The 17,870-nt window shown below is 40.2% G+C and overlaps 1 protein-coding gene across 1 annotated transcript; it reads right to left on the bottom strand.

The window, feature by feature from the left end:
* Positions 1-3,348: 3,348 nt before the first annotated feature.
* On the bottom strand, positions 3,349-16,455 carry LOC134601058 (nucleotide-binding oligomerization domain-containing protein 1-like). Its single transcript, XM_063445475.1, has 4 exons — positions 16,119-16,455; positions 9,593-9,679; positions 8,102-8,269; positions 3,349-3,862 (listed from the first exon to the last, which is right to left on the bottom strand). The coding sequence occupies exons 1-4, from the start codon at positions 16,400-16,402 to the stop codon at positions 3,544-3,546; spliced, it is 858 nt and encodes a 285-aa protein (XP_063301545.1). The 5' UTR covers positions 16,403-16,455; the 3' UTR covers positions 3,349-3,543.
* Positions 16,456-17,870: the final 1,415 nt, after the last annotated feature.

Raw genomic sequence — 17,870 nt, 5'->3', positions numbered from 1 at the left:
CGACCTTCTCCGCCACCTATCTATGAGCCGGGATCTAAGCTCCTGTTTGGGTTAGGCGCGAGTTATCGGTGTAACCTGTTATTGAAATTTGTACATACTAGTCTTGAAACCGTCAGTCGCTCGTCAGGGTAATTCTGTCTCGATCGTTCTTGTGTCGAGTCCTGGTGAGTGATTAGATAATGGTGGTCGATAGTGTGTTTGAGGCCTCCGGGGCCCTAGACCTAGCCATGCCTCTCATTTTCAGCCTGCTTGCCCGTGACCCTCAGTTTGTACTATCTGTTTGGTCGCTCGAGCAATTCTGTCGTGCGCTATTTTGGCTGTTTCGTTTTGAGTGCACATCAACGTTTGTGGGCTTGGCCCACACCGGGTTTACATCAGTATAGCGGTCAGGAGCATGAGAGGGAAAGATGAGAGAGAGAAAAGAGAAAGGAAGAAAAAAAAAGGGGGGGGGGGCGGAAGGGAGGGGAGGCCGGGTTATTTTGGATCTTCAGTGGTAGGGGGCACAGCATCCTCTCCCCACCCCTCCACTGTGTCCGGCCGAACACACCCACGGTTCCTAAAGACGTCTTTGTGTTCTACATATCCCTTGCTTCCGTGTGTCCCACTCTGCAGTTTATTTTAGTTTTCATTGTTTCCTGCCTATCTCCCAGAGATGAACGTTAGCCAGGGTGTCCAGGTTTGTATATATCGGTCTGTGGTTCCACGAAGGGAGGCCGTCAGTTGCTCCATCCCGTGGATTTATTCAACTTTAGCCATCCACTTCTGAAGGGTGGGTACTATTGCGGTTCGCCACTTTATGGGGATGAGTAGTTTGGCTGCATTCAGCAAATGCTTAGTCAGCGATTTTTTGTATTTTGAGAGGGGCAGTGGTGTGTGGTGAAGAAGCATCTGGAGCGGTTGAAGCGGGATATCCATGTCTGTGATGTGTTTGATCTGTGAGTGTATTTGTTGCCAGTATGGGGCTATGTTTCTGCAGGTCCACCAGATGTGCAGGACACACAACACATTTCTATGTAGTTTTTATTGTTGTCTTTATGTGTGGCAGTCTTTGCATTGGTAGCAATTCTTTGTATAACAGAACATCTCTGTGTAAATAATATGCAGACATGCAGTTGTTATACAGGGGATATACTGATGTTTAATATTGTGCTCCAATGCATATGTTTGGTCTATGTTATTGTAAAATTCAAATAAAATATTAGAAAAAAAATGGGCCATTTGTATTTGCTTGCATCCTAGGCCAAAAGTTGCCAGCACTAACCTGGCTGACTATATCAAGAATCAAACCAATGTCTAAACAGATACTAAAGATACACTATCTGGTGAACTATCCTATTAAAGTACTACTGTGGGCACCAAGGCCACGTCATGTCATTGATGCAGTAGCCCTGTCGTTTTAGTACTGCAATGCAACGCATTGTCATTTTGTAGATAGCCACTAGAGGGTGCTTTGATGTTTCATGATGAATGTTATTAAATGCGGATCATAGCGATTCAATACTTCACCTAGAGACGCTTTTGATTGAATGAGCATGGCCCTAGAGGCTCATGTGCTTCTCATAATCCTTCTCTATGGGAAGTGGACAGGAAGAGGAGTGAGTGGGATGTTGCGGGAGGTGAATAAGGTGACTGTCTTGGCGCTAGAAACAAGGTAAGCTAAATATATTTAACTCATATATTTAAGCAACGCATGGACAGAGGTCATGGTATTAGCAGGGAAAATATAGTCCAGAAAAAACGAATATTTTCGGGATTAGAACTTCCCCTCATTTATCTTTTCAACAGAGTTCTTATTTTTGATTTATGCTTTATTTGAAAATGAAGGTGAAAGCATGCAAAACTAAAATGAGAATTGGGTACAACCAGCAATAGGTAATGATAATTGTTACTGATCATTATTTTTCTATTTTACTGACTATTTACAGGAACTAGTTCTATTTACATAATATAAACATAAATAAAAAATAAAAAAAAATATATATATATATAATTATTATTGTATCTTATATATTTATTCAATATGTAATATATAAATATAGATTTATTTGTTTTTTCTGCTCTTCTTGTTTTCCTTTACTGGTCACTTCTCACTTGATTTGTGAATATTATCCAAACGTAGTGGCTGTCTCCTAAACATCAATCTTTTTTTCCATCAATCATTTCTTTTTTATGGTGCCACAGATGGAACTCCGAATCATAAATCAATTGTTTGTTCGCTTAAACGTCAATGTAGTGCTTCAGAGATACAGAATTCGGACACACTGCAATTCGCTGAAAACAAATGCACAATTCCAGTAATGATATGAAGCAGTACACAATCTATCTATTGCTTATCATAGCTGTACATGGATTAAACCTATTTTTTTTTACACTTCTCTTTTTTGTAAAGTGTCAATATCATTTTTTAATGGCTGGTTGTCTTATCTGGGTCCAAGAGACCAGCTTACCCTGTCTCAACGTCCACTCCAATGCAGGGGTTAGCTCATTGGCTGAGAGTGTCAGTTGATTGGAGTGCTTAGTCCAAGAGAGCTTACAGAAGCATCTGCTGAGGAACTTCTGGCTCTTGGGAGGTTGTAGTGGAGATAAGAGTGGAGCCTAGCTGATATCAGGTAAGCAGTGAAACTGTTCAAAAAGATTTGACTCTTTACAATGGAGAGGCGCCATGGTACTCCTGACACCATAACCACTATAGCTTGATGTGGTGGTTATGGTGCTTTGAGTGTTTGATTACGTTTTTATTACTAATTACACATAACATAAAAAAGAACATATAAATGCAGAAAAAAACTCAAAGGACAATTAGTGAACATAAAAAAAGAAAAGCAGAAAGGGAAGAGGTAAAATCACCAATTTCAACAAATACTTACAAATTACATACAAGAGCCAATTTTTACCGCAGTTAGAAAGTCAAATACACTATAATGATATTTATAAAGGCCATCCACCTATTAATAAATAATATACGTAAATAATACAATCAAGGGTGTAAAATTAAATCACATATTATGTCCCATTGAAATAATATCTTGTAGCTATATACTAATAACATTTGTCTAATGTTATATCAAATGAGGATTTTGGTGAATAGATAGGCCTGAGTTACATTTTAACATTTAATTATGAATACCTATCTAGATTCCTATCTATGGAATATTTAGTAAATATTGAACTTGAGATTTCCTCACCAAAGCTATTTTTTTTTTTTTTTTTTTTTGCCACTATTAATAAATAGTAATCTCTAACTATTTAAATTGTTGAGACTGCCAATCTGGGGACATGGATATATCATGAATGATAGTTTTTGGATTTAAATTCAGTAGAGTTAACTTATCTGTGGTCCAGCCACCACTGCCCTTCAGTGTGCATGGAAATATCATTCAGGATTTTCCTTATGCAGACTTCATTATCCAATACATAAATCAAAACATGTTATTGGAACCTTGACGCTCAGAGGGAACACATTAGGAATATACTCTACTTCACACCCATATTAGGTAAGTAGTTAAATAGATAATTCATTGTGTTATCAAATCCCCAAAATGTCTATGACATACAGACTTGCTTCTGTTCTGCATGTTTCATTGACTGAATAATATCTCTGATTGAGCGTTTTAATAAAGTCACATCTTTACTGTGATCCACATGACGGAGATCTTGCTGCACAATTTTGAGAAGGTGATGAACCCAATACTTTTGATATTTTTTCCAGCCATCAGATTTTAAACTGTCAACTTGGCCTTTCACATACTTAAAGAATTCGTCATCTTCAGTTATTTTAATCACAACCTTAAGATCTCTTCTCTTCTGCATTAATTCCTTAATGTTTTTCATTCCAATACCATTAAAGTTGTTCATGCACAGTCTGAAACAGAAAGGACAATGAGAAACAGAAGTAGGAAGTAAATCTTTATATATATTAGATGGATGTGTGTCTTGTAGATCTCAAGTACATTTCATAAGCCCTGTTATATAAATAATGTTTTCTATCCCAGAGCCTATAGTACAGAGAAAGAATGACACCACTCTCCTATTTTGGGGGGCAGTCTTGTGAGAACCTATTTATTTCATTTTTTTTTTTTGTTATTTCTTTTTAGAAAGAGACAATCTGCTTTTTGAGTGTGATAAAATTGATTGTCTCTCTCTAACTACTAGACTTCGTACATTAGTGCATTCATTTTCAGATGAAAGTGAATTCATATGAATTTCGGGCAATTCACCCATTCGGGAAAATCGCAAATAAGCGAGTTGTATTTGTAACAAAATAAATAAAAAGCTAACTTCTTGTTGGATGAAAATGTGTCCATTCAATTCATTCGTTCATTCATTCAATCAACATTTATAGATTATCTAATTGCAAGGAGGGAGCTATTGGCTTCCTCCTTGTAGTTAGTATATTTAATTTAGAAATGGCAGGAGCAATGATTCCAGCTGCTTCCTTTCGCCAATCCTGTGGCCTCTGGGATTTGGGGGTTTACATCCTTCCATTCCCCCTCACCTGATGCCACAGCTGAGGGGTTAAAATTAAAATATTTGCATTGTTAGCTTATGAGCTATGCGGTTTGACATAAGAAGGGAACTAGCCATGCAAACATTTCAATTTTAACCACTCACCCACTATATTGGTTTAGGGGGACACAGGGGGCAGGGAATTGGAAGAATGGGGAGCTCTGCTCCTTGCTGCTTCCGTTTATAAACCCACGTTCGATGGGTGAGAGAGAATAAAGAGAACCTATAGTGCCAAAAGTAAGATTCCTTTTGTCAGGACTTTAAAGGGCCACTATTGACAACAAAACAACTGTAGCTTAATGAAGTAGTTTTGGTATAAAAGAGCAAACCCCTGCAGTCGCAATATTCAGTTCTCTGCCATTTAGACGTTAAATCAGTTTTGTATCTGTTTCTGCAAATCTAACCACAACTCCCCTGGCTGTGACTCATCAAATGTAAACTTGCTTTAGAAGTTTCTATCTCCTGCTCTGTAAGCTGAACTTTAATCACACACCGGAGGTTCCTGGAGGATATAGAAGGTTATTAACAAAGCAGAAGATAATATTTTTTTAAATTAACCAAACTGTGCAATAAAGTCAGTTTAAACATTTGATCTCTCTTTAAAAGAAGTGTTTAGGAAGGCTATGTAAGTCACATACAGGGAAGTGTAACTAGGGCTGTATAAACAAAGTGATTTAACTCATAAATGACAGAGAATTGAGCAGTGAGACTGCAGGGGCATGATCTATACTCTAAAACTGCTTCATTAAGTTAATGTTGTTTTAATGACTATATTGTCTCTTTAAGTTCCCTTCTGTTGTTCTGATCTCTGTACACCTCTTATTGCTGATGTCAAATTGAAGTTTAATTTATTTTACCTATCTTGTTTCCAGTACCAATACATGTCTGCTGCAGCCGCCGCTCCGCCTCAACCTTTGTAAGCATGCCTGTTGAATATTCCTCAATATTGTCCAATCCAATGCTTCTCATAGAGAAACACCGGGGCAAGATACACATGCGTTCAAAAACACAGCACTCCTCCAATCAAATCCTACAGCGGCATGTTATTGAAGAGCCATGTCTGCCTAAGTTCTGAAGGTGGAAGTGCCTCTATTGGCTGTAAGAAAGGCAGCCACTAGAGGTGTATTTATTCATTCATTGCAAATATAACTGTTTCTAGAAAATTCAATATGTTACATTGAAGAGATAAAATCACAAGAACACCGGTGCTTTTAGTGTTAGGGTTACAAGATCCAACATGTTTTTTAGGACACTGTGATAAAGTGAAGGCAGAGAGGCATAGGGCATTTAACCCAGGGGGAGTATGTGTTGTATGCAACACAAACTAATGTTTAGTTATGGGTCCCTGGGGTGGAGCATTTGGACTCCTCAGTTTATATACAAGTGGGAGAAATAAGGTCCAGGCCAGGGTTTTAGACTGGCTCCAACCCACTGCTCAGCTGCAGGTAATCAGCTGCAGCAGTGGGAATAAACCCCTCCCTACTAGGCAGGTAAAGGGGGATTGCTGGCTTCCTCACTGGAAGCAGGTAGGAGAGACGCTGTTCTCTCCTGTGAGAGAGTCAAGATTTAAGGTGACTGAGCACTGGGAGTGCAGAAGGAGAGCAGTCAAGGCGACTGAGCGCTGGAGTGCGGAGTGTTGCTATTTAACAAGTTGTGTTGCTGTCTCCTGTGTGGATTTACCAATAAAGTGCCTGGATTATGTAAAAACCAAAGGACTGTGCATGTTGTTTACCCTAGAGGACCGTACTAACTTCAAACAAGGATCACAGACACATTTAATGTTGTCATATTTATGAAAACACATGAAAAGAGTTGCCCTGTAGTATGTATAATGCATATGCTGCAGGATTCTTCATTGCCTAGTTACTTAATCTTATACACTTTCTTCTGAGTGCTACATACTTCGGGGCAACCTTTTTCATGTGCTGCCCATCACTATGTATTATTATTATTATTATCGCCATTTATATAGCACCAGCAGATTCAGTAGAGCTTTAAAATATTATCAGAGGGGGATTTAACTATAAATAGAACAATTACAAGAAAACTTACAGGAACGATAGGTTGAAGAGGACCCTGTTCAAACGAGCTTACAGTCTAAAGGAGGTGGGGTATAAGACACATTAGGACAGAAAATAGCAATCAAATAAGGTGGGAGTGAAGCAGAGCTGGAGGAGAGAGTAGAGTGCTGCCCTTTAGGAGAGAGCAAGGAGAGAGCAAGAGACAGGTATGTAAGGTAGACGTGATATGTGTCCCAATAAAACATGGTGGAAATGGTAACCCTATTTAGCGGTCCTTTAACCCCTTAAGGACCAAACTTCTGGAATAAAAGGGAATCATGACGTGTCAGACACGTCATGTGTCCTTAAGGGGTTAAAAGTTAATTTAGTTTGTCCAGATTTCGTTTGCAAACAAAATTCAGATGAACCAAATCGATTTGTTTTATTCGTACAAAAAAAATCAGACAAACTGAATCTTCTATTTGTGCATAAGTCTACTCACTACATGCTAAAGTCTCACAGACCTTAACATTGTGTTTTTTATTTTAATTTTTTTAGATTAATTATACCTGCAAATAGTTGCACAGCATTGCTGTTTACAGGCTTGCAGCTGCTATTTCCCTTAAAGCGGCACTGTTACCACCAAGGGACTTTGACAAATTTTCAAAGTCCACAAACAATAACATCGCCACTGTTGGTCCGGTGGCCATGAGGGGGGGGGGGCATTTAAGAGATAAGAGCGATTACTTATCTATACCTGTCCCTCACGGGTGCCGCCATCTTGTTGCTCTGCTCCTCTTCAACTCCTGGCACCTAAGCGTGCATGCGCGAAAGTAAAGTATTGAGGTCCATGGGAGATTCCTCATGTTGTGTGACAGTAAGATTTTCTGTATGGAGCATGTATGTCAGTGAGCTTTTCGTAGTGAGCATGCTGTGTGACAGTAAGCTTGTCAGTAGTGAGCATGTTTGTGTCAATGAGCTTTATTGTAGAAAGCATGTGTGTGTCGGTGAACTATTCTTTAGTGAGCATGTGTGTGTCAGTTAGCATGTGCGTGTAAGTGAGCTTGTGTGTGTCAGTGAGCTTGTCTGTAAGTGAGCTTGTGTGTGTCAGTGAGCTTGTCTGTAAGTGAGCTTGTGTGTGTCAGTGAGCATGTGTGTGACAGTAAGCTTGTCTTTAATGAGCAGCATATTCTGTGATAGTGAGCTTGTCTGTAGTGAACATGTGTGTGTCAGTGAGCTTGTCTGTAGTTAGCTTCTGTTTGTGTCAGAGTTTGTATGTACTAAGTTTGTATGACATGCCTACATAGGGCTTGCATTCATTTTTTTTCCAGGGCTGCTTTGTATCTCCAGTCCAGCCCTGTCTGGACACCAATCTGCCAGCCTTAATAGTAAATTGCATAGATCTTTAAACTAACTTTCAAGCATTACTGAATTCAGTAGCAGTGCAGTTATTTACACTACCTAGCAAATCAAAGTACTACTCTGGACTCTGGGAAGGGACTCTGCAATAATCATATTTGATACAACACAGGGATGTGCTGCAATCTCACACTTTGCCTTTCTATCAAACGTTTGGAAGAAGGTAAAATACTCACATGAGTTTTTTCAGTGTTTTGTTTGCACATAAACTGGACACCATGTTTTCTGTTCCTTTATCTTGTAATTCATTGTCACATACATTTAATATCTCCACTGACGTGTTTGTTTCAAGCGCTTGCCAGAGGTTATTAACACCTGATGGTCCCAGTTTATTGACTGCCAGGCTAAAGAGTAGAAAATAAAAAGTGAGCAATAGTAAATGTTATCATTAACTCCCTTAAAAACAACTTGAAAAATAAGGTGGTAGGGAAAAAAAGTAAAACATAACTTATTACTAATACTATTAATTACATACAAGAAATCCAAGTTGTAAACCTATTGATATAGATGTCTGCCTTTACTATCGATATCTTCTTATCTTGTCTAAATATGTAATAAATATCCCTCATGTAATTCTTTGAAAGTTATTTCAAAATGGTCTTACTGTTGAGGATAATTATATGCAACAAAGGACTATTATTACATTAATAAAAATAAATGCAAAATGATATATATAGTTTATAAATGCCCCTTGGTTTTAATTGCTTATTTGATGGAGCAAATAAGCTGGGATGCCCATCGGTAAGGAACCTTAATCACTGTTGATGTTGTGGACTACATCTACCATAATGCTCTTACAGCCATAATGTTGGCAATGCATCAGGGAACACGGTCGTATGAATTATAGAGTATGACCTTGCAGACACCCCCTATTGAACTCAAAATCAGTATTAAAAAACAAAGGTATTATACACATAGTGGGGTATAGATCTCAGAGTTAATGAAGGAAACAGAAATAGCTTAGTAAAGAAGAGACCATTAGCCTAACTAAAAATCTATTTGAGCTCAGATTTAGCTTAGAATAATTTATTAAGATATACATACATGTAGACCATGATATAAATGAATGTAACATAATTCATACTGTACATCAAGTGCTTTACGGGTTATCACAGTGTCCCTTCTTTCTCACTTTATAAAAGTGCCAAATTTAAGAGAAATTTGTACTTTTTATAAAGCTCCTTGGATGCATCCTCCTGACTGCAAACAGACAGCTGGGAGGTTATTCTTCCAAATTCATTTTGAGTGCTAACTCCAGATAGAAGTGATGGGTTCTCAAATAGAAGTATTAATTTCAATGTTTTTCAATGAAAAGTTGTTAGGGTGCAGCACTGCAACTAATGCACATTGGCCTTGTCTCCCATTTCTTCTCTCACCGCAGCTCCCCTGTGATCATTACTAGTAATGATCTCTTGGGGTTGGAGAGGAGCTGCAACAAGGAGAAACGGACATGCCTAAATCTGTCAGTCTCCAGGTACAATATCCCAGCACCATGACCACTATATTAAGCTGTAGTATTTTAGGTACTCCCTTTAGTGTCCCTTTCATTTTGTATTGTGATGCAAACCAAATCTCTTCTGGCATGATATCACAGTGCTGTTGTGGGCTAAAGTATAGCTACTAAAATCAACGACAATGTAAAAAAAACTAAAAAATAAATTACTTACAAAAGTTCCTTTATCTCACAGCCTGAATGTTCAAGAATACTTCTCAGTATTAGCCCTGATTCCTTTGTCAACATGTTCGAGCTTAAACTGAGAAACAAAACATAGCTTTTATTACTTATAGCAATCAGCACTATGCAAGTAATCTAAATGGCATGACGTCATATATTGATACAATGATGTATTATATCTTTAGTTACATATAAAATGTAATTATAACTTCTTAAACAAACACACCAAGCACCATAACTACTGCAACCTGCAGTGGCAGTTATGGTGCCAAAAGGCACATTTGTTTATATGTTGTCCTCAACGTGTGACTCTTACCAGGAAAGGTTAAAGGAAAGGTTAAAGGATCTTAACATGTATAGCATGGAGGAAAGACGAGACAGGGGGGATATGATAGAAACATTTAAATACATAAAGGGAATCAACACAGTAAAGGAGACTATATTTAAAAGAAGAAAAACTACCACAACAAGAGGACATAGTCTTAAATTAGAGGGACAAAGGTTTAAAAATAATATCAGGAAGTATTACTTTACTGAGAGGGTAGTGGATGCATGGAATAGCCTTCCAGCTGAAGTGGTAGAGGTTAACACAGTAAAGGAGTTTAAGCATGCGTGGGATAGGCATAAGGCTATCCTAACTATAAGATAAGGCCAGGGACTAATGAAAGTATTTAGAAAACTGGGCAGACTAGATGGGCCGAATGGTTCTTATCTGCCGTCACATTCTATGTTTCTATGTTTCTATGTTTCTATATGTTTGCCACTTTTTACTCTCCCTATTCCTCCTCTAGCTGCTTGTAAACAAGTCCCTTGTCAAGGTACATATAGGGATTACTATTACTATATTCTTAATTGACCAATTGTGTCTATGTGTATACTAATGATTCACATTCTCGTGTTATTTTTAGCTTTTTTCTTTTCTTATTTTCCAGTCATGTGTACGAAATCACTATTCTTCTCTATCAGAAGCCTATATAGGCAATGTTTTCCATGTATTGAACTTTGATATGCTATCAATAGATGTGAATGATAAAAATCAAAACACTGTTTAAGTACTGTTTGACAACTTACCTGCTAGACACCCATCACCAATTACAGTGCTGCGAGAAGTACCGGCCCCAGCGCTAAGCCTAGCCATGCAAGGCTGCCCTTATTGGCTGATTCATCTGATGCTCTTAGCTAATAACCTGGTTCTGCATGGCAGAGATGAGCTCAGTGAAGCTAACAGAAGCTCCTTGTAGGACCTTCCATAGCAGGGGAGGCTACAGCTGGTGCACATTAAGACCCAGGTAAGTTGCCAACCCATTCTTAAATGGTTTGACTACTTGCGGTGGGAAAGTGCCAGAGCAATCATGGCAGCATAACCCCTACATCAGGGTGCAGTGGTAATGATGTTTGAAGTGTTCCTTTCAAATGGTCTGTCTTCATACCATAACAACTACAGCTCATAGAGTGATAAAAACAAACAAAACAAACCTATTGACACTATTACCATTTGTTGGGGGGGGGGAGTGTTTTAGTCTTTTTTGTTTCTTGTTTGTTTGTTTTTTTCTTTGTTTTGTTTTTTAAGAAAATGTTTTAACCCCTTCCCGTCAACCTTGTGCTTCAGTTAAGGACCATTGACGGAAAATTTCTGTCATTTACTAAAGTTAACCCCTGATCGCGGCGATTGCGGGGTTAACGCTCACCCGGCAGACCGGGAGCACCGGGTCGCGCTGCCCCTGCAGCAGTGATCGCTCTGACAGGCTGTCAGAGCGAGCACATGTGCTGCAGGGACTCACAATCCGCCTCCCTGCGCTTCCGTGTTCACTGTCAAGCGCAGGGAGACGGATCAGTGCTGATCCTCTTCTCCCTGTAAAATTTATTTTTCAAAAATTAATGTTAAATCCCCCCTCCTTTCCCCTGCTTTAATAAAATTAACCCCTTCCCTGCCAATTGATCACTGACTACAGGGCAGGCACTACATTTTACGGTCATCTGATTTTTTTTTTAACTCAGGGGTTAAATTTATTTTATTAATTAATTTAAAAATTATATATTTAGCTAGCTGGGATGGGTGGAAATTAGTGGGGAATTGGGGGATTTGGTTTTAGGCTAACTAGGGGTTAACATTAAAAAAAGTTTTAAAATAAGCTTTAAAAAGTTTTAGAAATTTAAAAAAAATATGTTTTAGTAACGTTTAAGTAAAAAAAAAAAAAAATACCACCCCCTTTACCCAGTCTAAATAAAAATTAACCCCTTCCCTGCCAGTTGATCACTGCCTACAGTGATCAAAATACAGATCACAGTATTATACTGTGATCTAATTTCTTTTAACCCCTGAGGAGGATTCATTTTTATTTATTTTTTAACCCTAGGGGTTTCAATTTATTTAATTAATCTAAAAAATGTTTAATTATATATTTTGCTAGCTGGGGTGGGTGGGAGTTATGGGAACGTGGGGAATTTACGGTTAGTGCTGCTTACTGCTAGTTAGGGGTTAAAGGTAAAAGAAAAGTTTAGAAAAAAATTTTAAAGTGTCAAAAAAGTTAAAGTGTAAAACATTTAATAAGTAAAAAAAGTTTAAAAACAAGTTTTACAAAGTTAAAAAAGTTTTACAAAGTTAAAAAATACATAAAAAAATGCTCATTACCACTACACTTGGAACATACTAGCGAGAAAATTATCCCATGCTAAGGTTTACAATATGCCTTTTGAATTACCCCGTGGTGTATTCTTTAATAAATAGTATGTGTTTGTGGGGAAGTTTGAATAACCAGCCAGCTAATCTACTCCAAAATGGAACATGGACACAGCGTAAAACTTAAGTTAGGAAAAAACTGGCTGTGTCTCAAATGTGCCCCTGCAACATCCACATATACCTGGCAAAGGTACATACGGGGGTATTGCTGTACTCAGCCGACATAGCTGAGCAACATATGAAGTATTATACAGTGGTAGTACACATAAGGTTTGCAAAATATACACTTTGTGTGTCAAAAAGGCAGAAAAAATGCTTATTACCACTACACTTGGTACAAGCTAGCGGAAAAATTATCCCACGCTAAGGTTCAAAATATGCCTTTTGAAATAGCCTGGATGTGTTCTTTAAGAAATGGTATGTTACATGAAATCAAAGCCCTTTCTGTCCTTTAAAAAACAGTATATAATATGTGTCGGTGCACAGGGGCGGACTGACCGGTCGGGCACTTCGGACATGGTCCGAGGGCCCGGCCGGGAGGGGGGCCCGCCATCAGGGGGCCCGGCCGCCCCTTTAAATGCTGCAGCCGCCTGAGCGCTCTCTTTAGAGCCTCAGGCGGCTGCAGCTTCTCAGCTCCCCTGTAGCGTGGCCGAGCTGCTCTGCAGTCCGCGGTGCCCGGCCGGAGTGATAGGAAGTTGCACACTCAGTGTGCACCTTCCTATCACTCCGGCCGAGCACCGCGGACTGCAGAGCAGCTCGGCCACGCTACAGGGGAGGGGGTAAAAACAGAGAGGGAGGGGTAAAAACAGAGAGAGAGAGAGGGAGGGAGGGGGGTAAAAACCGAGAGGGAGGGGTAAAAACAGAGAGAGAGAGAGGGAGGGAGGGGGGTAAAAACCGAGAGGGAGGGAGGGGGTAAAAACCGAGAGGGAGGGAGGGGGGGGGTAAAAACAGAGAGAGTAGGGGGGGTAAAAACAGGGAGGGGGGGTAAAAACAGAGAGGGAGGGGGGTAAAAACAGAGGGAGGGGGGTAAAAACAGAGAGAGACGGGAGGAGGTAAAAACAGAGAGAGGGAGGGGGGTAAAAATAGAGAGAGAGGGAGGGGGGGGTAAAAACAGAGAGGGAGGGGGGTAAAAACAGAGAGGGAGGGGGGGTAAAAACAGAGGGAGGGGGTAAAAACAGAGAGAGAGGGAGGGGGTAAAAACAGAGAGAGGGAGGGGGTAAAAACAGAGAGAGAGGGGGGTAAAAAAAAAGAGAGAGAGGGGGTAAAAACAGAGAGGGAGGGGGGTAAAAACAGAGGGAGGGGGGTAAAACAGAGAAGGAGGGGGTAAAAATAGAGAGGAAGGGAGGGGTAAAAACAGGGAGGGAGGGGTAAAAACAGAGAGTGGGAGGGGGGTAAAAACAGAGAGAGAGGGAGAGGGGGTAAAAACAGAGAGAGGGGGGGTAAAAACAGAGAGAGAGGGGGGTAAAAACAGAGAGGGAGGGGGGTAAAAACAGAGAGGGGGGGGGTAAAAACAGAGAGGGGGGTAAAAATAGAGAGGGGGGTAAAAATAGAGAGGGAGGGAGGGGGTAAAACAGAGAGGGGGGGTAAAAACAGGGAGGGAGGGCTAGAGTTCACTCTCAACACTGTGACCACCAGGGATTCCTGGGGGTCGCAGTGATGAGAGTGAACTCTAGCCCCATAAACACACTGCCCCCACACACCATACACATTTACACACATTGCCTCACACACATTTACACACATACACTGCCCACCCATACACACACAGCCCCCCATACTAACATTGCCACACACATACACAGCCCCCTCATACACACATTGCCCCACACACCCTACACATTCACACACTACACCCCCTCACACACACTGAACCTTTCACACACACTGCACTCCTTACACATTGCACCACTGCTCCTATACCCTACTACAGCCTCATATCCCAGCAGACCCCAGGTAAGTTGTCAAACTGTTCTTAAACGGTTTGACTACTTACTCTGGGAGGCGGGCCCGGCCCTCCTGGCACCATAAAGACTACACAGAGCAGTAGTGGTTATTGTGCATGGATTATTTCTTTAAATAATCTACAAGTGCCCCAGTAGCCAGCAAGCCAGCCAGCCCACAGGCCAGCCAGCCAGCCCACAGGCCACCAGTTAGGCTTACAGCCAGCAAGCACACAGCCTGCCAACCGCAGCCAGCAAGCCACAGCCTGCCAGCCAGCAAGCCACAGCCAGCAAGCCACAGCCTGCCTGCCGCAGCCAGCAAGCCAACAGCCTGCCAGCCGCAGCCAGCAAGCCCACAGCCTGCCGGCAGTAGCCAGCAAGCCCACAGCCTGCCAGCAAGCCCACAGCCTGCCAGCCGCAGCCAGTAAGCCCACAGCCTTTCAGCAAGCCCACAGACTGCCAGCCAGCAACATTAACTAAGGTAAGAGGAGCCAACTTGGCCTAGGTATCAGCGAGCTATGTTGTGTTGCTATATTGTGAATAGGAACCAGAGTGTTGGAGAGACCCCCCTCCAGGCCCCATTAGACTCCATTGTAGTCTCTAATGGGACCTGGAGGAAATTCTTTCTAACACACTCTCTAAAGGACACTGAGATAGCCTCTGCTAGAATGCTCCCCCCCTCCATGGCCCATTAGCCCTCAATTGTAGTCTCTACTGGGGCCTGGAGGCGACTGTTTCCAGCAGGGACACTGAGATGGCCTCTGTTAGAAAGACCCCCCTTCCAAGCCTATTAGACTCCATTGTAGTCTCTAATAGGGCCTGGAGGGGATTCTTTCTAACACACTCTCTAAAGGACACTGAGATAGCCTCTGCTAGAAAGACCCCCTTCCATGGCCCATTAGCCCTCAATTGTAGTCTCTACTGGGGCCTTGAAGGGATTATTGCACTTTTGTTCCTTGTGTCTAAAGATTGTGTAGGGTGTGGCTGGAGGCGGTGCATGGAGGCGGGACATGGGTGGCGCTTGCTGTGGAGTATGGGTGGGGCCTGTAAGGGGGCCCTTGATTTGGGGCCCTTGAGGGTTCTCAGTCCGCCCCTGTCGGTGCAATAAACGAGAGAGATGCAAATTGCAGTTGAACGCAACCAGCAAGAAAATGCAAAAATTGCTTGTGCCATTAAGCGTAAGACAAGCATCTGAAGCTGTGTCCTTAAGGGGTTAACACAAACAACCTTCCCCCTCTTCAGCCGCATTACCTCTGTTTTCTGAAGTGTGATTTTGTTTAATCTGGATTGCCGGGAGTCATGGTGGCAGGTGGTAGACAAACAATATGGAACAATATATGGAACAAAATAAATTCAATCGATCTATTGATGTAAACAAATCTCATATAAAAATATCTGCCCTTAAACATTTCATAAAATGTGAAATGAAGTCTTCAAATTATTTTGGGTTTACTGTTATGACTATTACATAAACAAGTATATATGTTTGGGTTATTAAAGATTAAACAGTTGAATAACATTGTGAACAATATTGCTTCTTTTAAAATTCAATGCTATGGCAACGCCTTCAATCCCAGAGACAATAGGAATGTAAGAGATGCAATTTTATATGTTTATGATCTGATGCTCTTCACAACTCTATGAGTGGTCTATATATATAGAGCTGTGAATTAAAGCACAGTTCATCAAATTATACTAACATAATAGTAGCAATTCTGGAATATGAGGACATTTTACATTTTTACATCTTTAGCTTGGTAACCTTGGTATTTCCTTGGGAAAAAGTCAGATAGGCATTAAGCAATGAAGAATATAATTAAGGAGTTAAGAAGTTTACATCCGATAATATTTGCTATATTTGATAGTTGTTCATCAGGATTTAAAGATTCTCTACTTACTTTACATATGTAGAATTCCTTATGACGGTCTGCAATTGGTTTAAATGTTCATTCCTAAGATCACACATTGTTAGGTTGAGTTCTTCTAACTTTGACTTCTCCAAGCTATAGTGCATAGCTCTGATATCCAGAGCATTTAGCGAAGTGTTAAACAAATTCACTGATGTGAACATACTGGATAAGTGTCCAGTAAGACTATTCTCTTGGAGCTCATAGATGCAATGGAAAAGGTTGAGTAGTTTTGCAGAAGAAGGTTCTTTCTTAATCCACACTTCAAAGTACATTTCTAAATATGGCACTCTCTGGAGATTCCTTCCACTAGTGTACAGACTATCCATATTGGAATACATAAAAAAACCCATGAAGAAATTTTGAAAATTATCAAAAACAATATTTTGATTCATATTTGTACTTTGGAGCAGAATGTGTGTTCTGCTTTGTCTTTCTGGGATATTCCCCCAGGTCCATGCATCTAAACATTCAAGGATTCCCTCGGAGTTACATATTGTCCATGCACAGTGTAATGCTGCAAACATGTCTCTGATGCTGGTATGTCTGTACTGTAAAAGACCAGTATTACTGGTCCGCTTGAAAAAGAACTCTGAAAAACTTTCCAGTAGTCTTTGAGTATGCACACAGCCTTCTCCCAGATCTTGCACATTGATCTCCTCTACACCAGCAAGTAGGTTATTGTAGGACAATTCAGACATGTTCTCAACCATGATTTTAATTTTGGATGGAAGGTTGCTGCTGGTGCTCTGCATTTTCATTACACAGCATGGTTCAGTGCTTTCACTCTCATGGGACAATGCATTCGCCAAGCAAACCTTTAGAAGGGAGGACATCATTTCACTGCGTGTGGCTAATCTCTGTAAATTAGGACTACACAAGCCTTGATTTTTGGAAAGCTCATACAGAGCACTACTTAAGAGTGGGATTGAGACTAAACTGGACAAGTTATGTTCTTCTATAAAATGGTAGATACTTTGGGATATCTCATCCGAACAGAACTTCTTGTAGAACTGCTTAATCTGGTCATCTGTAAATTCTTGCATTATAAATGTTCTTTCAAAATATTCACCAGTTTTCTCTACATTTTCACTTTTTAGTCGTGATGTTACAAGGATGTCTGTGTTAGGAAGAAGCGTTTTACTCAAAATACTTAAAACTAGATTTTCTATTGGAAGTGGTGTTTCATTGTTAACTGTATTTCTTATGGCATTTTCTTCCTCATTAACAATGAATTCATCAAATCCATCAAGTATAACAAGAAGTCTGCCTGATTCTAGAAGTTCTGGAAGAACTTCTTCAAGATCCTTACACTTGTTTATCAGAAGTTCATTCACACTCACTGGTTTCTTAATACTCTTCAGCTCGGTGAATGTAAAATAAACCACACATTCATAGTACATGCTATTTTCCCTAAAAGCCCATTTCTCCAGCAATCGTTTTGAGAAGTAGCTTTTCCCTATGCCAGCTTCTCCTGCTAGTAGCATCCTCTTAGAAGATAGCACCATATTTTCTTTAGTGAAGAGTTCCTCTGATGGTAACGTATCCGTTTTCCTGCGTAACACAATATTACAAGCTATATTCTCCGAATGCATATTCATTGTTCTCCATTCAGGAATGAAAAGTGTCCTAGATATAAAACAATCTGCTCCATGTTCCTCTTGTGAATTTGAGTTAAATGTTTTCCGAATGTGTTCTTTGTATTTTTCAATATATTCTAATATATAAAAAAATATATATTCA

This window comes from Pelobates fuscus, chromosome 3, assembly GCF_036172605.1.
Source record: "Pelobates fuscus isolate aPelFus1 chromosome 3, aPelFus1.pri, whole genome shotgun sequence".
Lineage (NCBI taxonomy): Eukaryota > Metazoa > Chordata > Amphibia > Anura > Pelobatidae > Pelobates > Pelobates fuscus.
Note: the sequence above shows the minus strand (reverse complement) of the source record. Positions and strands in the feature narration are given on the sequence as shown.